General features: G+C 42.1%; 1 protein-coding gene across 1 annotated transcript; it reads right to left on the reverse strand.

Moving 5' to 3' along the window:
• Positions 1-1006: 1006 nt before the first annotated feature.
• Positions 1007-19006, reverse strand: GPRIN2 (G protein regulated inducer of neurite outgrowth 2). The gene is made up of 3 exons (XM_062001898.1): positions 18859-19006; positions 4307-4389; positions 1007-3447 (listed from the first exon to the last, which is right to left on the reverse strand). Exon 3 carries the CDS (start codon positions 3428-3430, stop codon positions 1628-1630), a length of 1803 nt encoding a protein of 600 aa, XP_061857882.1. The 5' UTR covers positions 3431-3447; positions 4307-4389; positions 18859-19006; the 3' UTR covers positions 1007-1627.
• Between the last annotated feature and the right edge of the window lie 4108 nt (positions 19007-23114).

Below are 23114 nucleotides of genomic sequence, written 5' to 3' on the forward strand. Positions count from 1 at the left end.
TTTGAGATGAAATTTTAAAGCTGTCCTGAGCACCAGGGGCTCCTGTTCATATAGAAATATCAGGTGAATGTTATGTAGACAGCTTGCTAACTTAGTAGAACAAACACCAAGCCAGAACAAAAGCACAGCCACACACATTTAAAGAAAGAATGGACAGTTCCGCAGCAGTAAGTTCTCTTACATTGCAAGCTTTCCTTTGAGACAGAAATGAATGTGCCTCCTTTCTCTCGCCATCAAAAATTATTGCACCTTCCTAGTTTGCTGAAGAATCTTAGACATCAACCAAAGGCCACATATGACACTGGAACTAATAGTCTCCACTTCCTTGACAAACCTTTTGCTTCAAACAGACCCTGCACTAAGGATGCATCACAGTGCCATAAAAAGTTTCTCACTGGGAAATTGCAAAGTTGTTTTGGGGAGAAAAGGAGTCTTTAAGCTGTCCACATGACAAGACACTCAAACAAATAACCTTAAAGCTGTACTTTGGTGAAGACACAAAGTCTCACTTGCAGCAGATGCTTGACGTCAGAGCAGACAAGGAACATAAAAGGAGCAAAGGTCACACACACACACTGTCTCCTGCGGCTTATACAACAACAACAACATAACCCCTGTTCAGGAAAGATACACGGAAAGAGAACTCACTGGAAATTAATATAAGCAAAGCAAAACTGCTTATGATGGGCGGGGTGATGGTAGTATGACATTAATCAGGACAGCTTTCATTTCATGTCTCTGGTCGGTCAATAAGCAATTCCCATTACATGAGTCATCTTGGGTACATTTCTTTCAATCACTTGGTAAACATCAGGTCTGGATATTTAGAGTGTGATTCATCCTGACTACAAACTAATTTGAAAAGGCAGGGGCATCCTCCAACTGTACATCAGAAGAGTTCAGACTAGCAATACCAAAAACAACTTCACAGAGTTATGTAGCAAAAGTTACAATTCTGTTTCAGACTAGTTTGTCATTTTGTCTACAAATGACAACAGTGGGCTCATAGTCACCATTATTATATATTAACAGCAAAACAGCTCCCAGAACAATTTAAGGGAGTGGAATTGAAAGCTAAGAACTTTGATTAAAGATCCATTTTCTAACTTTGTTTTCTAGCCCCAAGTTATTAAAATACAGAAAAAAAGTCATCATCATTTTAAAAACAGGCATCATTTACAAAATAAGCCTCACTCCTTACAAGAGGATTTAGAACTAACAGAAGAATAAAAGAGTGCTACGTTAAATCCAGTCAAGAGCATTCAGATGGCATGATGCAGGTACACCTTATGTCTTCTGCTACATGGCCCAACCATGGGTTTTACCTTGCTTTGGTGTGTATTTGATGGTCACTGACCTTTACACAGAATCACAGAGTTGTAAGGGCTGGAAGAGACCTCCAAAGATCATCCAGTCCAACCCCCCTGCCAGACTGGGACGACCTAGAGTAGGTCACACAGGAACTCATCCAGGTAGGTTTGGAATGTCTCCAGAGAAGGAGACTCCACACTCCATCTGGGCACTTATCCTGCAGCGGACTGTCCCCATGTACTGTGTCAACACTCCAGAGCCAGCAGTTATTTACAGTTTCAAAGCAGCACTGTTGTCCTACACCCCAGAGCTGTGCTCACTCCACTGCAGTGCTGGAACGAGCACAGCAGCTGGGGTATCTCAGGGAATGCATCATTGTTCTGAATGGCCTTTTTTTGCCCATTTTATCAGAAGAGGGCTCCTCAGTACTTTTCCTTGCAGGCTGATCAGGCTCTGTCTGGAACTGTTCTATTTGAATCTCAAGATGTTTTTGAATGGCTAACCCAAGGACTTCTGGATCCACAGATGCCCCATACACTTCCCATGTCATTCCTTCATCATCCCACCTCACTTCACGTACTGGAGATTTGGGGGCCTCCGAATCTTGCTCCAGGTTTACCTCTGGGAACACATGTGAGTGTCCTTCTACTGCCACCGCTGGGCTTGTTGCCACAGATTTGCATTCCATGGTTGGAAGAGTTTGTACCTCAGCATCTCTGCGCTCAAGAGCTGGTCTCAGTCCTTTGGTTAAATCATTCATAGAAGTCATAGTCCACATATCCTTAGTTGTCACCATGTCTGCACCTTGCTGGCTACTCAAGGCAACACAGACAGCCTTTGTTTCTGCAGGAGTGCTTTCCTGCTGAGCACAGAGTTGAGCACATTGCAATTGTTCTCCAGGAATGCTACAACACTTCAGGACTCTCTTGGCATCCAGGCCTGATTCACTTACTGAAGACACCAGCTTAGGATACATCAGAATGTCTGAAGTAGAAAATGAATGAAAATAGCCAGGTGCTGCTTGCTCTTTTCCTGACTCACTAACCGAGCACACCAACCGTGGAATAAGTTGTATAGATGGTATGGGCAAAGAATGGCAATAAGCAGGGATGGTGGCATCTACCTTCATACAAGGGTCCTGCCTTACATTGCAGGGTCCTGCAGAATTGTTATGAACTGTCATCACCACGGGGGAGTATGCAGAGTTTGGACTATTACTGTAAGTCAGACCACCATGAATAATCCCAGTGGCCTGGCTGAACATTGTCCTGTTTGAGAAACCAGTTCCAGGCACGTGGGGTCCTAGAACAGCAGTGTGAAATGTTCCAGGGTCTGTGTAAACAGTAGTGTTACATGGAATACCACTGTTGTCAAAGCTATTAGTGGGTACTTTTCCATCTCTAGGTAGAACTGGAAGATGAGTCACAAGGTTTTGACAGTGAGATGTATTTTCATTTGTTTCTGACCCACATCCCTCTCTCTGGAAAGACATCCTAGCCACTGGTGGACCATGGGTGCAGCTAGAAGGGCTGAGGCTGTTGTGAGTAGCACTGGTTTCCATAGGAGTGGCATACGTCTGCTGTTTGCAACTGCAAGTGAGGTCTGAGTGGCTTCTCTGAAGAGTAGTTCCTGGTTCTTCCATTTTACATGTGCTTTGCTGCTGGGCAATGCAGGCTGAAGAAACATTCTCAACAGTGCTGCTCTTTACACACATCTTAGTGTCTCCCACTTCCCAGGATGGTGGGGAATGTTGAGCAATAAGGAAATGGTTTGTAGTCTTAGTTCTGCTCTGTGAATTGTCATTGGCTGACTGGTCACTTACAGTCTGGACCGCTGATCCAAGTCCCATCATCCCAGGTTGTGAGCAGGACCACTCGGGACTCCGCACACTCTTTGCATCACTCCTACTGCCCAGAGTATGGCAGATGGTACTACTATGGCTCTTCTTCAGCTCCTGTTTGCCCTTTTGCCTTGCCTCTGAACTTGACTGACCAGTGCAAGACAGATTTGAGGAGCTCTTAGACAGCAGGTGACTATTGACATTCAAGAGACCATGACAAGTAGAACTTAGCGAGTCCTGGTATGAGTAAGTGTGGAGCTGGTGGCTGTCAGCGGACATGGCAAAAAAAGAGAGACCTGCAAGAAATGGTGAAGAAGAAAAAAAGCAATTTAAGAAGGAAGTATGTACTGGAAAATATAATCTCTCTAATCCCCAAGTAGGGACTTGTGATTTGCAGCAATATCCTCTAGCATTAGGGTTTGCTCAAATTTGGACTGTATGCAGAAAAAAAGGGCAGTTTCCCCTCCTTCATACGTGTTTGTTCAGTTGGAAGTTAAACTCATTACAGAGTCCCCACACACCAAGCTTGCTGTGTACTCCACTGGCTTCTCTGGCCTGTGGAACCCCACAGGCTGGTGGCATCTGAGGACAACACTAAAGCATCTTTTCTTCCAGGCACGGAATTTCAGATTCCTGGGTTAGAGGCACCACTGAGTGCAGCTGCAGTCAAAAGCTGCCACTTTTTGCCACGCTGGCCATCAGTGTATTTCTGCAGGTTTTTCAAAAGCCCTCAGAAAGTCTCACTCAACACTTAGAAGAGAAGCAAGAACTGGGAAAGTGTTGGGTTTAAAACACTTCACTCGTCTCCTCCAGCATGTTCTCTATTCTGCAGCCACTTACACAGATGGGTATAGTCTGCTACAGAGTTCAAAGGAGTCAATAGGATTGAACACTAGAGCATAGCTGTCTGCAAAGTGAAGACCTTACATTTAATCTCTTTAAAGGATAACACCTGAAAAGGCTCTCTCACACTGGGATGGAAGAACATTTACTAATGGAAATCCTCAGTCACGAATATTGAGTCTCAGTGAAAGGAAACTTCAAAAACGTATCCTGTTATAGATGATAAAAGGCTCTGTATAGCTTGAAGAGCTCTCTCACAAAGTTTAGAAGGTTCAAATATGTGTATATAGATAGATAGATATAAAGACCTACCTCTATTTGCTCTCTTTATGTAGCATTGCTGCAGAAACTTCTGTAACTGGAAAAAGTGATGTAATTTGAGATTGATTCCTCACCTGAATGGGAAGAAAAACAGATGAATGAAACAGTCCAAGTCTGTTGACATCACTGAAAACAACATCCAGTGTGATGTTTGCACTGAAACCTTCACAGAGGACTCTGAAGATATTTATTTTTGCCTCACTCACATAGACTCCAAGTGTAGCTGAAATCAAGGCCACACACAGGCCAATGCTACGTATACTACAAATACACAAATACATATACAGCATTATATCAGCAGCTATCAACAGCATTTGAACACCTTTTCTCAGGCAGACCAGCCTTCCATGCCAGCACAACCGTAACAATTACCCCATGACTTTTGGACCCTAAAAACAGTGGGAACAGCCAGCAGTAAAACAGCATCTCACCTCATACTTTAAGACATAGTTAAGGAAAAAAAAACCAAAAACCAAAACAAATCCAATTTTTTTAAAAAGAAGACAAAGCCCCATTCAAACAAGATGAATCAGCTTCCTTTAGAGTAATGCACTTTCTAATTGTGTTGAAATCCAAAGTCATGTTTTCCCAGACAGCCTATTTAAAGGCCGTCTATCGCTTTCCCCCTCGATTCCCTGTTGCTTTTCACAGCCAGCAGTTGTGCTCACCTGGCAGAGGCTGGGCCATGAGCCACACTTGCACTTGGGGAGCTTGGCATGGAGGGTGACTGCTGCAGGACGAATCAATGCTGGGCTGACCCAGCCCTTCTTCACCTCTGCTGCAGCCAAATGTTGCCATGGCATTTCACAGTAGCCTAAGGGAGCATGTGTGTGTGCTACAAACCACACCAGTCTGCTGAACCAGGTTTTGCTTTAGATTTTTTTTCTTTTTTTAAACTGGCTTAGCTCTCACTGCATCAAATCCCATTGCTAATGTGTGCAGGAAACAGAAGACCACTCCCCTCTGCAGAAACTCAAACTTAGTAGTGGCATAAACAGATAAAACCTGAACATATGGTGCCCTTCTTGCCAAGACTTTGGAAAGGGCATTCTATCCCATACCCACCTTCCCAAACTCTTCACACATGCAGCACTGGTGCTCACTCCTCAGGGCACACACCTATGCTTACAGGCACATACCCATCTCTCCAGGCATGTGCACATCCTGTGTGTACACACACTGCAGGGGCTGTACATCCTGCTTCAGCTGACACACTGCATCCAGCTGATGCCTTCTGAGAAGGGGTGGGAAGCAGAAACGTCTGGATGGTTATACCAACCTCCTGAGGACAGGTACCAACAATGGTGCTAGAAACTTCTTAAAAAAAACAACCAAAACCCACCCCAGACCATAACATGGAACATCTCTGATTCAACAGTCATGCAATGCCACTGTGTTTTGTGAATCAGCTAATCAGGAATGAACTACCCACGTGAAACAGATATAAACACAGCTGACTTAGTGGGTACTTAGGAACTCAAACCATCTTTGTGGTGTGTGTTTGCCAGAGAAGACTGCTTTGCTTAACTTTGCTTTTTAAAAAGTAAATACGTAATTTATAGGAAAGTAATTTTATTCAAAACCACATGTTGTAGATTCTGAGTTCATCTGAGATATTTTTGTTCAGAAATTCAAGAGAAATCTGCACCTGAATACACAAGGATGTATGAACTTTGAGGCAAAGACCCTGCTATGAATATATAGAAAACTGTTAGACAAGCAGAGCAAGGATTAGGGTAAAAATGGAATTAACATTCACTATTTTTGGCTTAGCTTCAGATAGCTTATGAGGGGATCTGGGCTGCTTTCACTAATTCCACTGAACTACTTTAAAGCAACAAATGTGTATTTTGCTATGACTTATGATTAAAGTTGTGACCTATTTGATGTGCTTGTAAATTAGGTCTCAGAATATGAAATATCATGTATGGTATCAATTGACAGACATTCACTGGCAAATTAACTGTGATTCCCAAATGCTTCAGTATTTTTGATTCTATGCATGTACTTTTAATTACAATGATGACAGCAAACACAAGATTCCTTACAATCATGTTAATATATAGAGCAAGCTTTCACATTTATGTGAAATGATCACATTTAGATCCTGCATTATGTATTTGCCAGTGATTGTTTTCTTCCCTGCATTGGCAGGCTTCAAAAGAGTGATGTGATAAACAACACATCCACAAAGCACAGTTTCATAACAAGGATAGTAAGATGGGATATTAGCATCAGATGATGTGTTAAGAACAAAAGAAATCCAGCCATGCTTGCATTTCCTCCAACAAAGAAAGAAAAAAGGTCTACAAAAATGCCATAGGAGTAACACAGCTGCTGGATCCTTTATCCTGGGAAAGGATTTTTTGAGTACTGTCTCAAGCCAAAATCTGCACCATAACTTAGCAAATTACACAACACTGGCAATGTCTTTTGTAAGTACTCTGTTACTACAGCAACTAAACAAACATGTGATGCAGCCCGAATCACCTAACACATTAAACAATGCACCTTAGTTGCAGAATTTGGGAGGTGACAAAGAAGAAATTTCATTTAAAATGGAACACTACTTACTGTAAAAGCACATGCGATGCTAGAGACTTAATTCTCTAAGTTTCTCACCGTTTATTTTTGCTTTATACAACTGATGGTAAACCTGACAAATCAGCAAGACTTGCAATAGTGGCTGCAAGCTGGTGCACCCTTCTTCTCTTTGCCGATCATACAATTGATTAAAAATACTGGGGTTTGATCATGTATTTCATTTTATGTTTTCAAAACCAGCATCTGACTGCAAAGTAAGTGATAAAAGCAGCCAGTTTCAGAGGGGAAAGCATTAATCTGCAAGGGTGGAATTTGGAAGAGTTAGGTAATTTGATTAATATTAAAATTATGAGATGGCTGTTAATTTTGGGTAATGATCAGGACCCTTTTGATCCTAGTCCTGGTGAGAACTAGCACTGTTTGAGAAGACATGCAGTGTTATGGGGTTGCATGGGCTTTGCCCAGAACTGGCTCCTTCAGGGGTTGGAGGGGACGTTTAGAGATCATCTAGTCCAACCCCCTTGCAGAAGCAGGTCCACCTAGATCAGGTCACACAGGGACGTGTCCAGGTGGGTTTTGAAGACCTCTAGAGAAGGAGCCTCCACATCCTTTCTGGAAGCCTGTGCCAGGGCTCCCTCACCTCAACAGTGAAAGAGTTTTTTCTTATGTTTAAATGGAACTTTTGGTGTCCAGTTTCATCCCATTACCCCTTGTCCTGTCACTAGATACAATAGAAAAAAGCAATGGCCATTTGCATCACTCTGGTCTTGTTGTGCATCAGCTCATGGCAACCTGTATAATCATCAGCTTCAGAAGACAAACACAGAATTTCTGCAACAGCACTGAAATCCAAGACAAACATATGTATTTCACACAAAGAAAACAGTGTGAGTTTCATACACTCACAGGATTTACTTGAACAGAGGCTGCTGTATGTAGGTCCTTAACTCAGTTCCATCTTATCACAAACACCATGGTTATAAATTTGAAAAGGCTAGAGCAGTGTACGGTTAAAACAACAGAACTCCAGTTGGAACCTAAGGGGCAGCTGTCACAGCCATAAACACTGCTGACACCTGCCTGTGACACAGAAATAACTAAATCTCTGCCTCACCAGCCAAGTTCCCTCAGGTACCTGAAGCAAAGCAGCACATTCATGCTGCGTTCTCTTCAGATCTGGTACTTTAAGCAACCTGTCTTCCTTATTGGCATCCATGACTGAACTTCCAGGAGAGATGTTTGCTATGGTAAAATGACATAACAAGGAACATCATCTAATATGACATTAATTTCTTTTAGAGCTGTAGTCATTTTAGAGAGGCTCATACTACCAAAGTTTTTTAAAAAGCCCAGTATGGTCATGGCTGAAAATTTGTCCCTTTTTGCCCACATTGAGAATTAGGGGTAACTTGCACAAGATTAAGAAAGACCCATTTTGCACTTATAAAAAGACTGACATGCCCGTTTTATGAGACCTGATGTCCTCTCCCAACTACACTGTCCTGTCAGAAATAATCCATTGACAGTAATCACTAACATGTACTGTGGGGTAGGGAGAGTCAAACCACTTGAAAAGCATTGGCAAAACAGGATTAGCCAGGGTAAAAAGCTTAGAGATTCAAGGGCCTGTGATTAGAGGTTTCTCGGTGTTTTTAATTGTGTGGTTTCGTTGGTGAGTTATAAGGGGAAGGAAGAAATAGATGAGTAAAGGAAAAGGTATCACTCATCAAGGAATTTCAAGGAATTTCTTTAAATTCTGTAAGTAAAACTAAATGCAACTAGATTAACATAGAATAAGGTTGAGACCCCAATTACTTAACCTTTAACTCATTATCTTCCTTTAGGCTTTCCATTTTGGGATAGTATTATAAATTAACTCTCAGTTCAATCTACTAATGTAATTTACTAATGTAAATGTTTTGGGTCATCTTCTATTTCCAAGGATCAGACAGAGCTACAGGATAGACCTGATCTGGGCATCTACAAATACCATCAGATGCACACAACAAACAGAAACACATTGTGTATGCAGATGAATGGGCCTGGTTTTCAGTTCTGCACCATTAGAAGCACTGGTGACAGTGGTGCATGTCACCAGGACCACAGTTCACTTGTAGGTAGAGGAGGAGGGACCTCACCAGGGGATAATAAAAATAGTTGCCCTGTCAGAAAGTGAATGAGTTCAAACATTTGCTGATGCATTCACCTCAAAGCAGAAAAACAAGGCCCATTGTGTCCACAGTTATCCCAGAAGCATAATGTACGTAAGTCATGCAAGAGGATAAGTATTTGCTTTCAGGAGACAGCAAGGCAGCCCACAGCCCTAGTAGAGTCTGAGCCAGGAAAGAAGAGCTGGGAACTCTAAATTCTAAAATCAATGGCTACAATGAGGATACCATGAGAAAAGAGTCTGAGAAAGATGAACCAAAGGAGACTATTTTAGTGCCAACTTTAATTGAATTCCTGGGAAGGAGAATTCACATAGGGCTGTAAATAAATTGTTGTGAAACCAGAGAGGGCTGCACCCTATCACAAGGGAGGCATGTGTGGGATGTTGTCCTGACACCACCACATGATGCACTGTGCAACTACACAGCCTCTTGACTACCTTTATTTAATCATCTGTCCCAGAAATAACTTCAAAGATATTGGTTTTTTAGAAGACATTTATAAGCAAAACATTACTCCCACTATGTCTCCATGTGCACACACACAGCTACCTCAGGGTATGAGACAGAGCAAAACCATGAGGTATTGTACAGGCATATTTGATGCTCACTGTTAGTGTTTGACAACTCATTTCTTGAAACCTCATCTTTTCAGTCAGAAGACGTAAAACTTTTTCATTACAAATGAAACATGCTGATATGATCATGTAATCAGCTGTTTTCAGCAGCTGGGGCTTTAAAGAAAAAAAGAACCCATGAAATATTATGACAGCAGGCAACACTGACCTAGAATCATGCTTATGGGGAGCAGTGTGTGCCTACAGCAGTGGTATGTTAATGTAATTGCCTTTCTAGTTTAAGGAGAACAAAATTATGCAAAATGAAACTGTTAATTCAGCTGCCAGGTTTATGCTGTTGAGAATTGCTGGTTACTGATATCCACCAGCAGCACAAAAAGCTTGTGAGAAAAGCATTTGGTAATTTCTTTTGCAATTAAGCTTTAATGCACAAAATTTGCTGTGACCGATCTACATGTGAGTTTAATTCAGGGAGACAGACACTAGTGAACCTCTTCCCTTTCACAGCAGGAGATCAAATCCTACCTTAATCACATGTATCAATTTGAATGGGACAGGGTCAGTCTGGTATTGAAGGACTCATCCTCCACAGAGCTCCCTTTTTGGGTCCTCAGTGCAAACCCATTGACCTGGAACTCTGCAAAAACACATGGCTGTAGCTTGCTGCACAGAGCTCTCCCCAACAGACACCCAAGCCTGCAAACAGTGTCAATCACAGTTGCCTGTGAAGCATCATGAACTTAAACATCATACAGAAACCCAACAGCCTGCTATGGCCTGCTTGTCCTCTCACAGCAAGGAAGTCCAGCTACATAAGAACACAATTGTCACAAGTTTGCACATCCAACAGTCTCCCTCTGATTAAAATATCTACTTGGAAATTAATCTGTTTTAGTAGAAAATCATCCTTTGTGCTGTTTGCTTCAAAGCTTAATAGCAACAGGCAGAGGGAAGATAGGAACTCAGCTTGGATTAGCCTCCGTTCCCTAGGGATATCTTAGCTTTAACTTCAGGATTCATCACTGTAGAAAGTTACTTTTGAGTACAAAGGCAGTGAGATACTCCACCCTGACAAGTGAAGGTGTATCTGACACCGAAAGCTCCGTCAACGTTGATGGACGGTTTGTGTGTGTCTCTGGAAGGAGGTGGCCAAAAACACAGAGCTGAACCTCTATTTAACCCACCCAACCTCCCAGAAAACTCACTCACTAGGGCTTAGTGTTACCCTCACAAAGATAAAGCTTCACAACTAGTCACAGTGGCAGACAAAGCAAACTCAAATCTGCCTTAAAAACACTGATGAGATACAGCTGCAAGCACAGTGGCTTTTCTTGTTCACTATCATCCTTTGAATGTATTGAAGGATGTCAATTTCTATAGCAGCAGCAAACAGACATAATGGTAACAAACAATAGTAAGAGTAATCTGAAGCTTTACAAACATCTCTGTTAGGATAAAGGAAGGCTATATTTACAGGCTGAAAAATGCTCCACTAAAACAAACAAAGATTTGTTTGTTTGATAAAACAAACAAAGAAAGGCTAGAGCCCTTCTAGAATTAAATTTAGCCAGGGATGTTAAGGACAGCAATAAGGCATTTTTCAAGTACATCAGCAGCAGAAGGATGGAGAGGAGTAATGTGGGCCCTCTGCTAAATGCTGAGGGTGCCCTGGTGTCTGAGGATGCAGAGGAGGCCGAAGTACTGAATGCCTTCTCTGCTTCAGTCTTTATGGCCAAGGCTGACCCTCGGGAAGCCCAGTCCAACAAGGATAACAGGGTGGCCTGGACAGCAGAGGACTTGCCCTGGGTGGAAGAGGAAGAGGTTAAAGACTTGATGGCCAAGCTTAAGGCTCATAAGTCAATGGGTCCTGATGGGATGCATCCTAGAGTGCTGAGAGAGCTGGCTGATGTGATTTCTAAGCCTCTCTATCATTTTTGAACAATCATGGAGGACAGACAAGGTGCCTGAGGACTGGAGAAAGGCCAATGTCACACCAGTCTGCAAAAAGGGCAGGAAGGACAACCCAGGAAACTACAGGCCGGTCAGCCTCACCTCCATCCCTGGAAAGGTGAGGGAACAACTCATCCTGAATGTTATCACTGAACATGTGAAGGAAAAGATGGTTATCAGGGGGAGTCAACATGGCTTCACCAAGGGAAAATCCTCTTTATCAACCTGAAATCCTTCTATGAGTGCATAACCGGCTGGCTAGATGAGGGGAGAGCAGCGGATGTCATCTACCTTGACTCCAGCAAGGCTTTTGACACTGTCTCGCACAACATCCTCATCAGAAAGTCAAGCAGTGTGGCTTGGATGAGTGGACGGTGAGGTGGATCGAGAGCTGGCTGAATGACAGAGCACAGAGGGTGGTGATCAATGGCACAGAGTCGAGTTGGAGGCCTGTGGCCAGTGGAGTTCCACAGGGATTGATTCTGGGGCCAGTCTTGTTCAACATCTTCATCAGCGACCTGGATGAGGGGACAGAGTGTACCCTCAGCAAGTTGGCTGATGACACCAAACTGGGAGGACTGGCTGATTCCCCAGAAGGCTGTGCTGCCATTCAGCGGGATCTCGACCGGCTTGAGAGTTGGGCAGAGAGGAACCTCGTGAGGTTCAACAAGGACAAGTGCAGAGCCCTGCATCTGGGAAGGAACAACCCCATGCACCAGTACAGGCTGGGGGTCGAACTGCTGAAGAGCAGCTCTGCAGAGAGAGACCTGGGAGTCCTGATTGATAATAAGCTAAATATGAGCCAGCAATGTGCCCTTGTGGCCAAGAAGGCCAATGGCATCCTGGGATGCATCAAGAAGAGTGTGGCCAGCAGGTCAAGGGAGGTTCTTCTCCCTCTCTACTCTGCCCTGCTGAGGCCTCATCTGGAGTCCTGTGCCCAGTTCTGGGCTCCTCAGCTCAAGAGGGACAGGGAAGTGCTGGAGAGAGTCCAGCGCAGGGCCACCAAGATGATCAGGGGACTGGAACATCTTTCACACGAGGAAAGACTGCGGGAGCTGGGGCTGTTTAGTCTGGAGAAGAGGAGATTGAGGGGAGATCTTATTAACATTTATAAATATCTAAAGGGTGGGTGTCAGGAGGTTGGGACATCCCTCTTTTCTATAGTAGATAGTAACAGGACAAGGGGTAATGGGATGAAGCTGGAACATAAAAAGTTCCACTTAAACATACGAAAAAACTGTTTCGCTGTTCAGGTGATGGAGCCCTGGCACAGGCTGCCCAGAGGGGTTGTGGAGTCTCCTTCCTTGGAGGTCTTCAAGACCCGCCTGGACATGTTCCTATGCAACCTGATCTAGGTGGACCTGCTTCTGCAGGGGAGTTGGACTAGATGACCTCTAAAGGTCCCTTCCAACACCTACTATTCTATGATTATATGATTCTATGAAGATGATTCATTCTTCTTCTAGTGTAACACTTAAACCTCTTTCCTTCCTAAAAAACTAGCAATTTATCTAGCAAGACCTGGTAATTTGCCATTTATTCGTGTTCCTTTTGTTTTCCTCTGTGACTGAACATGACACAAGGGCTACAACCCCCGCCCCCCCCCCCCCTTTTCATTCTTTATTTACACTGGAGAAAGGAAAGATTCAAAAAAGCAATTAATGTATCTCCAGAGTTGCTCTCAGCAGTAGTATGGAAAAGGGTGAATTCTGGATTGTAGACTGACAGAAAACTCACTTCTAGATTATAAAAAACTGCTCAGTAATTAGAAAGAGGAAATAATTGCCTTCTGTCTGTGCTCACTGACATACTGTATGACCTTGAGCAAGTCATTCACTTTGTGACTCAGTTTACTCATCAGTGACTCAGTGATTAGATGCGGAAGCCCCTGATGTAGGTATTTAAAGGCTTAACTCATGATTGCAGAGCACTCTGAAATCCCAGAAAGAAAGATATTAAACAGAAGACATTGAGAAGAATGTGTTCTGGCCCTTCTTTTGTCATACTTGGTTTGAAATAAATAAATAGAGCACCTCTACATTAAATTCTTGTTGCACTTGCAGAAAACTCATCTTACTGTTAAAGTTCAGACACCATCCATGCCTCAGAAGCACCTTCTCCTCCAGCTTTCCAGCATCAAGCAAGGATGAGTAACCTTAAGGATTTCAAATACATAAGCTCAATACTAACAGCACTTCTCACATTATTGTATATATGATGCATGCTAATAACATGCATCTTATACCTGCATGCTACATTAAGTAGCAGTCTTGCACTGCTGCATTCACTTGCAAGCGTTTATTTAAGATGAACTTCTCATTAAAATCTCTCTGGCAGAGAGGTTCTGTGACAAGTTTAAGTGTTCAGTTCACACTGCAGGCTGTCTTTTCTATATCTTTAAGCTGGAAAAAGAATTGTCAGGCTTTAGTAGTACTACATGCATATAGTCAAGCAAATGTTGAACAAGTGTTGAACAGCAAGTTCCCATTGTCTGACTGTAGTATAAGCTAGCTTTTAAACTATATACATAAAGACTATAGGAGGAACTAGGAGGAATAAGTTTCCTTTTCAAACTTGATATTTCATCATAAATAACAGTTATTATGGCAAAGTGCAGTGTGTGTCAAAAAAAGCAACTGTCCCAATTAAACTAATCAGACCTAAGTGGGAAACTGTTACCTGTAGTTCTCAGAAAACATCTGAAAGGAATGAAAGGGAGAATGTCTCTACTCTCTCAGGACTGAGAGAAGAAAACAAATCAGAGCTTGGCTAGAGAACAGCCCATGCTTACAAGTTGTTATCCAGAGCTTGTTGGACACCAGAGGCCTTAAGAAGACAAAAACCCAAAACACAGTAAAGCAGTAGATTAAAGATTGCAGACTTTTTGTCAAATACTAGTACGTGAACAACTTCCTCAAGAACTTATGTTTATATCTTGACCTACATAAGAAAGTTTCCCCTCCTCTTGGTTGATATATCAACAGCAAAATGAGCTGAAGAAGTCTATACTTCCTTATTACATTTAATAACATCAGAAACACCAAATTTGAGGTATAAATTTGGAACAACTCAAGAGCTGCAAGACAATGCAGGTTCCTGTCAACACCAGGGTAGAGAAAGATCCTACCAGCACAATGTGGACAGCTAGAGAATAGCTTTCTAAGCATCTGCTGTTAGCTGCTAGCAACAAGATACTCATTATGCAAAATTAAGTCTCTGTACAGGAATTATCTTTTCAAACATTGATTGGTTAGATCACATTCAGGACCCAAATGGACAAAACCCTAAGAAATCTGATTTGACCTCACAGCTGCCTTTGCTTTGAGCTAGAGGTGGGAAGAGACTGGTTCCCAAGGTCCCTTCTAAACTGAATGATCAGATATTTACTTGTTTCCATGATTTTGTGCTTTTATCTGTCATTGCCAGTGAGATGCTTTCATACAGCTTCTCATCCTGAACCTCTAAAGAACCTGGAATGTGCCACTATTTTGCAGGATTAAACCTTTAATTGACTAGTGGAAGCTGTTACCTTTTCCTGAAACAAGGTAAAACAGGAATGACTTTGGAAAGGAGCCACAAGAGTGATCCCTGTATTCCACAGGCAAGATCAGGAAGCACTGAATTCTGAGTTTCTTTCCAATCGGTCAGCACCTTTCTTGTTATTAAACCAACAAAAGCACTCCACCCCTTCCAGTTTAGAGGCCACTGAGAAACAACTAAAACTGCTAAACTAAGATTTGTATTTTGCCTTGACAACGTTTCAAGACGTACTTCTCCTCCCTGTTCAGTCATAAACACTGAACTTTTCCAGCAGATTTTTTTCCAGAAAAATAAAATAATTTTAAAGATGTAAACAAAATGAAATAAATTCCGTTTAGAAGGCTTAGGGTGGCTTTGTGCATTAAACATCTCTCCAATTTCCATGTCGGGTTTGCTTAGTTTGAGCTGAAAAGGGAGTTGGGTCTTTCAGTTCAGCTCAGAGGAACTGGCTTCTGTCAGCCTTATGCACTGTTGACTAAAGCTCTGCAAGTCAGGTGAAGGTCTTACAACTGCTCAATCCCATTAACCTTCATTTGCACATTCAGGTGTGCCCTTGCTGAAGCTTGGTAAATATTCTGCAGATGGAGAAATACTCCTGCTCCTTTCTCTGTTTTGTATTAAAACTCCACCATACAAAAGTTAAGCCATCATTCTGAAAACACTCAGATTTGAAGATGCACACAGGGACAGGACAGTTTAAAGGTGATATTCCTTATGATGCTTTTTTAGTGCAGAATGGCACTTGGATGTAAATCACATGCTTAATGCTTACGCTCAACACCACACCAACAAAGACCTGGCTGATGTCAATTTCATTTAGTGAGCCTGTCCCTATTCCTGTGCTCTGAGTAGATACACCTGAGCAGCACCAAAGTCACTTTGTTTTGTGGTTTCTGTTACTAAGAATAATTTCTCTGAGTGGAACTTTATTCGAGAGAACTTTAATAGCTTTTGTAAAGAACAGGGACTATCTTCTTCCCCATCATCCACTAAGGAATCCTAGGATACTCCTAAAGGACAGTTCTTAACATACATTTGAACCATCAGCTGCATAGCTTTCAATTCATTCAACAGTTATAACACATCTTTAAGAAATACCACATTAAATGATCTTAAAGAGAGAATGGCTCATTTAGGATCTCTCAGTTCACTGCTTTCTCATTGTATCCCTCATGCAAATATTCCTGACCATTGTACTACAATATTTATTTTCATTCTCCTTCTCTTTTTGCCTTTACAGGGAAAAAACCCCAAATCTCTCTTGCCATGGAAACACTCCCTCCCCTCCTCCAGAGGAAAAAGAAGACTACTAAGAGGGGTGTGGACTAGATAATCTCAAAAGGTCCCTTCCAACCCCTACCATTCTGTGATTCTGTGAAGAGATTATTATTCAGATCTTCCAGAATTGTAATAGCCCAAGGAGAAGTGTTTTCACATATGATTCCTGTATATGCATACAGCTTTACAGGTTAGACCAATTAAAAAACTCTTACTACTGTACAATGAAACTGCAAGAACTAACCAAGAGGCCAGTGCACACAAACCCTATGGTGCTGCTCACAGTCACTGGAAATGAAGAGAAAAAAACCCAAACAAAATGAGTGCAAGGCTGACAAGGAAAGTTAAGTGTATCATTTGCAGCCTGTGATTCACGTTACACTGTTGTTCTTAGGCCAGACTGGTTTGGGACCGTTATATATCACATATATATTCCAAAGACACAACCTTTTGTTTCTTTCAGGAAGTAAGAGAATTGCCCAATGACTAGAGGGTCATTTGCAACAACAAAACTATGGCATATGATAACAAACCCCAGATTTTTTCTGATTCATTGAAAAAAAAAATTTAGAACCCAGAAGCAGCACGAATACTGTTAACAGCTCTCTGTCTAGCTCCTGAGGTTTTGAAAGCATCTTTCCTAGCTTGCATTCTCCTGCAAATTGTAAAACAGCTTGCAATACCCAAATACAAGGGACCAGTCAAATACACTCCATCCCCATTTTAAAACATTAACTATAGGGGAAAGGAATGGAGAATTCAGTCTCTTTAATCTCCAAAAGAGATGCTGAAGAAGGAAGGGGCTTTTGCTGCTGTTCTGCACAGAACTAATCAGCCTGTTGGCAGGTGTAACATTATCTCACTGGTACAGCAAATACCTCTGCTCATCTGCAGATGAGCAATTTATCCTTTGTCATTACCTTTAACAGAAAGAAAGAAAATGAAACTTCACAAGTAAAATGATCATCAATAACAATTTTCACCTGTTCCACCCTCCCTCATACACTTTTTTTTTTTCAAGTGTATTTTAAATATGTTTATAGTTTACTATGGAAAAAAAGAGTGGATTTGGTAATTAATGGAGAATTACCACATTTGCTATTATAAACCAGCTGAGACATTGCAAGGCTACATATAGTTACTGCTCTTGTAGCTTATGCAGCCTTATATAATTGTCACATAAACTAGACTGCAATTGCAGCTCTCTACAGTACAGCAAAGATAAAATGTCTGGGGATGGTAAAATCAACAAAACTCTATAATCAGAGTGTTCTGCAGAGTAACTGAGCCATCACATATAAACATGAAACCCTCACACAATAAATGAAACCTTCCCCAAAAGTCATTCTTTTACACACAGACTCCACGTCTTTGAACTCAGATCTTACAGCAGTCTAGGTCCTACAAACATTCAGACATATGCTTAACAACTATTTGCAAGCTTTAATCACTGTCTTTGTGCAAGGAAATCACTGATATTTTTGTTTGGATGACTAATTTGAAGCCTGAGTCACTGAAAAAGTGATAGATTTCTATCTTTATATGGTCCAGCCCATTTATACAGAAGATAAACATCTTACAAAATATACTTATCCAATGGTTATATTTCCACTCACTCACTTCAGGCTTAGAGTTGTCTAAACAGAAATCTCTGCTCCTAAAATCCATAAGTGCATCAGCATAAATTTTCAGTTTTAATCACATAAGGTTATGAACTACAACATAACACATAAAACACTTCTGCTGTGATTTCTGATTTAAAACACTTGCTCTAGTAACAATAAAAAGCCAAACCAAATCAAGTCTTTGACTTTGGAAAGACATGTTTCTGTCTAACAGATTTCTCTGTTGATCATTCTAAATAGTTATTGATCATTTAGTTAGAAGAGTGTAAAAGAAAGCTGATATGCAGAAGGCACTGAAATACATCTCAGGTTTTCTCAGGTGTTAGATATTCACTTATCAGGAATTTAAAAAAACATGGTACACATGGTGGAAAAAAACAAGGGAAACCATCCTCTGGCAGGTTAGCACTAAAAGGTAACAATTTAAAGCAATAAAACCTACCCAACATATACACAAAAGATAATAAAAAAGCATCATCTTTGTTAACTTGTGGATGTGCAGAGAAATAAGACTAATGGGATTATTGGAGAAATTGCTAAAAGACAGATACATACACATATAAGTGAAAGACACCAGCACAAAAAACCCCTCCACCTTCTGCAGAACTACATTAAATGCAATTAAAGGTCAGTGCCATAGTTCCCATCGTTTTAGTAAAAGAGAAAACTACGATTTCCTGGGCGTTTGAGTCCAGCTGTCAACCCCCTGCTGCCAACACAGCACTTACAGAAGCCTGGGTCTGTCTCTGTGCAGCTCCTCTCCCTTCCTCTCATCTGCTTTGTTACTCTCAAAGACCTGCTGGCAAAACGGACTCTGTGTCCTTACAGGAGACTAGAGAATGGGCTTCCGTGGTCCTTACCTTCCCCCTGCTCAGAGACTGCACATCCAGCTTCCCTGTCCAAGTTACTTGAAGGGTATTTAAAATAGATGCTCAGAAATTTGAGGAGAATGAAAGCCAAAAGAGTTCAGATTTCCTTTAGAAACTGGGCTCCTTCCTCTGCCTGATGCTGTTGACACCAAGGTGAGCATACGATGAGGGGCAGGAGGAGGGATTGTTAAGAGAGCATCAGAAGTAGGAGATTCAGAGCTAGGGTTTCCTCTGCTTAGGTGTGACGCCCCTTCCTGCCTCCCCCCCTTGGCTGGAGAAGAAATAAAATGGATCCCAGAGGGAGGGAGACGGATAATCCTGCAGCTTCATCTGATTAGAGAAACTGGGCCTGTGCAGAGCCGGCAATGCCGCCAGGGAAGCACAGGGAGGGGAGGCAAAGAGGAAGAGGAGGAGCAGAGGGGGAGGAATAGAAATGATAAGGGCAAGAGAAAAAATATAAAAGGTATACAAAGGAACTGGTGCCTGGGCCAAGCCACCTTGGATGCGTTTGATTTCTACTCTCTGGTAAATGTGAAATCACCAGTAGGAAGCACCCATTGCTTCTGGCAATCTGGAGTGATCAGAAGAAAACCCCACCAAAAAGCCCCCAAACCCAGAATGCATCAGTTGCATAGGCATGGACTGGGAACAGGCCTGTCCCAGGGGATTGAAATGAGTGAAATTGTTTGTGCTGAGCAAGGAGAAATGGAAAAACCAGTATGATACAGCTCGTTATTAATTTTGTCACGGACACAATTCAGAAAGACTTTTCTATTGCAAGTCATTTTCCAGAACACCTTTCTGCTTACTAAAGCAAATCTTACTTGAACCAAAGTGACTTTTAAGAAGTCTGTAGGAGCACACATCAGGGTGCTTGCAGCTGTCCCCTGGTTGCCCTCTCACAAGTCCCCTGCTCTTGCAGCTGCACTCCCAGTCCTGCCCTCCCTCCCTCCCCTGCCCAGTGCAGGCACTGCTGGCCTCAGGGCTGCCCACCTGCACCACCCCAGCTTTTTCTTTCTGGCATGGTCCTCTCCATATAAAGTTTTTCTCAAAGCCAATTAGTTGGATCTCTGATGGAACAAGGAGAAGGATGCAAAAACATCAGAAAGCAACCCTTCCTGTTCAGGAGTCAGTTAACATCTTTCCTGTAAAACACTTAACAGTAAATTCTCATTTTACCCTGAACCCTCTCATCATGGCTAGCTCAGCTGGGAGAAGGACACCAAGATACCCCTCCTGAAGCTTTTAGGAGCAGAAGATTGCTCCCTGAGCCTTCACAATGGGCTGTAAAAACATTTTCTATGTGCTTTGTTTCTAAGACACCCCCTCACACACATACACCCACTGTGCCATTACTCCCTTAAGCTACAGGTCGGGAAGCACTTCTGGGGTTAACATCCATGCACAGGTCAGCAGCAGCTTTCTGGCTGCTTAATTTTACTTTCCATGATTATTACAGCACTGAAGCAGAGCAGCACTTGCAGTCAGCTCTTTGTACTGATCTGTTTGTGCATACTTCCTGCAAAGTCAGAAATGGAAGTTCCTTGAACCCATTCCTTCCAGAGCTTTGTTATCAGCGTTCCTAGCTACCCAGGGTCATGCCCAGTGGCACAGGACTGCAGTGGTGTTGCAGAGAGGACAACTCTACAGCATTTTGCTTCCTTTCTTATTCCAGCAAAACAGCTTTGGCTGGTGTGGTGAGAGACAGCCCTGGCACTCCTGACTATTCCAATAGTGTTCCATAGGTGTCACTGGCCAGCAGTGGAACAACTCAGTGCAGGAACCTTCCAGTCAAATGCATCTTCCAAATTGTTCCAAGTTGCCCAAATGATGTCCCAAGAACAAATCAAGGATACAATGCAAAGATAATATTGCATTGCGCTGTTTCCTTATACTCTCTAAAGGAGGAAAATGCCTGGGAGCACTTAATCTAAGCTCAAATTCACTAACCATGCTTTGCCCAGCTACCCCTCTTCAGAAGAGGCTGTGGAGTGGGAAAACCATCCTGATCACTTGGTGCCTTGAGACCTGACAACTTGTCCTGAAGCTCTCCTCTTATCCCCTCTCATTTATAACCCTCCAGTCTTTTTCTGTACTGCCTGGACTGCTGTCATTGGTAATAACTTCTTCACGCCAGGTGGGATGATTTGGACCTGCCCAGGTGGCTTCTGCTAAACTCCTTCACCAGCCTTGAACCTTCCCAGCTCTGCTGCTGGCAGAGCTGCTCTTTCAAGAGGCAAGCCCATGGTAGGAAACTGCCCTGTGTGAAGTGCCTTTCTGAGCTGACTCAAAACCATATTGTTTGCCATTTGTTCATGTGTCTGTCTGGGGGCTCTGTATGCAAACCCTGCAGGCTGGTATTTGCTGTCTGTTGATTCAAAACCACTTAAGCCAGTGAAAATGCACCTGCAACCAGGCTGATTTTAGCTTAATGCATTTCTGGAAGATATTCTAGTCTACAACAATAATGTAGCCCTCCAGGAACAATATGCTGTCTTGTGGGTAACGCTGCTCATTTGCCTGAATGTCATCTGCCACAGACAATTTGGATCAAGTCTTGGATATCTCCATTGTAAATGATTTTTGAGTGTTTCTAAAGAGTAACATCACTTTAGTGCAGTCTGAGAGAGCCTTCAAGATAATTAATGCACCACAGCCAAACAACTTGTACTATGCCTATAACCTGTCAGAAGCTCGCCACTCTAGATACTGCTAAGCCCTTACTGAAATTGGCATTCTGTGTGCAGTGCCAGGTTTTCAGTTTTTGCTTATTCTTGCATACCAAAATAATTCCAGTCAGATAGCATAGCAAGTGTTTCCATACACACATGAGGCAAGCCAAATGCATCTGAGACTGTCTGAAAGCATAAAATTGACCACCACCTTCCATTCGAGGTAAGAAGCACAATTATTCCTAACACAGAATTTTACAAAGAAAGCAATTCAGTCAGTCCTCAGAACCTTATAATTAAAATTTCTGATACACATGCCATAATTCAAAGATAATTTACAGACAGAATCCATCTGCTCACATCTTAATGTTCTACTAAAGAAAACAATGCTATTTATGTACAAATGCTTATTAAAAATATCTGCAACACTAGACCATCTTCTCATGTACAGGAATTATTTAACAACATGAGCTTTTCTCAAATTTCCAGACTTCCCAGAACTGACTGATGAAGAACTAGACTCAGAAAGCAGTGGTTAGGTATCTGTGTCCAAACCTCAGAATCACGACCTACCTCTGTTGTCACTTCCCCAAAGCATTAACCAGTCTCTCACTCCTGCATTCCTTCCCCTTCTACTGCTCCTGCTGCTCAGACTCCACAGCAAAAACCTTACACTGCAGGGTCAGATGAGCACTAGCACTAAGGCAGAGTGTGAACACAGGGGTAGAGTGTGTGTAAAACCAAATCAACCTGGAGTAGCCTCGATTGCTGTAAAACAATCTGCTTGGGCTAGTGTGCATGAATACTTTTAGCCTGCATAAGGCAACACTTGGCATCAACATCTTGAAAATCTACTTAAAATTAGAGAAGTGAGAATGAACATGGTATTCTTTTCTAGTGATTAATCAATATGGGGAAATAAGACTAGGATCCAGTCTCTATTCTAACAGTGGCTTATTAATTTGATGAACATTGTGTTACAAAAACCAAGACTGAGCAGTTCCCCTAGAGATCCTTGTTGCCTGCGTTGCACTACAATGCATTCAGCAGCCTAATAAAAAGCCACTTTCAAAAAGCAGTAATAGCCTCACTCTTTAAAGATTATTACTAAAGATAGATAAATAGGAAAAAAAGATATTTTTATACATCTAATTTAGGATATGCCAGGTAGAGGGGGTGGTGTATCTATTTTTACAAAAGAAACTTGTCAGACACAGGGTGTTTACATCTAGCAAGCAATATGATGACTTCTGCTTCTGCCTAGGAGAAGGTAACTGCTGATTAGACAGCCCAGTTGTAGCAAGTATGATCTATGAATATGCCTCTATTCTGCAATTTGTTTTTTTCCTGTGAAAAGAAAGATGATTTGTGTGGGTTTATCTCCTCTGTTGGGTTCACAAAGTCATTATGAAATCTCCAAGGTCGTCCACATTCATCTTTCGGGAGAATAATGCTGTAACACTACTGATGTGACTAGTTTTTTCCAAGGTGCAACATAGATGTGCTACTTTCTTTGCAGAATTAATCTTTTTGAAAGCTGTCAAGTGTTTTAATACTGTGAAAACTGGTGGTTTT

This window comes from Colius striatus, chromosome 8 (assembly GCF_028858725.1).
Source record: "Colius striatus isolate bColStr4 chromosome 8, bColStr4.1.hap1, whole genome shotgun sequence".
Classification (NCBI taxonomy): Eukaryota; Metazoa; Chordata; class Aves; order Coliiformes; family Coliidae; genus Colius; species Colius striatus.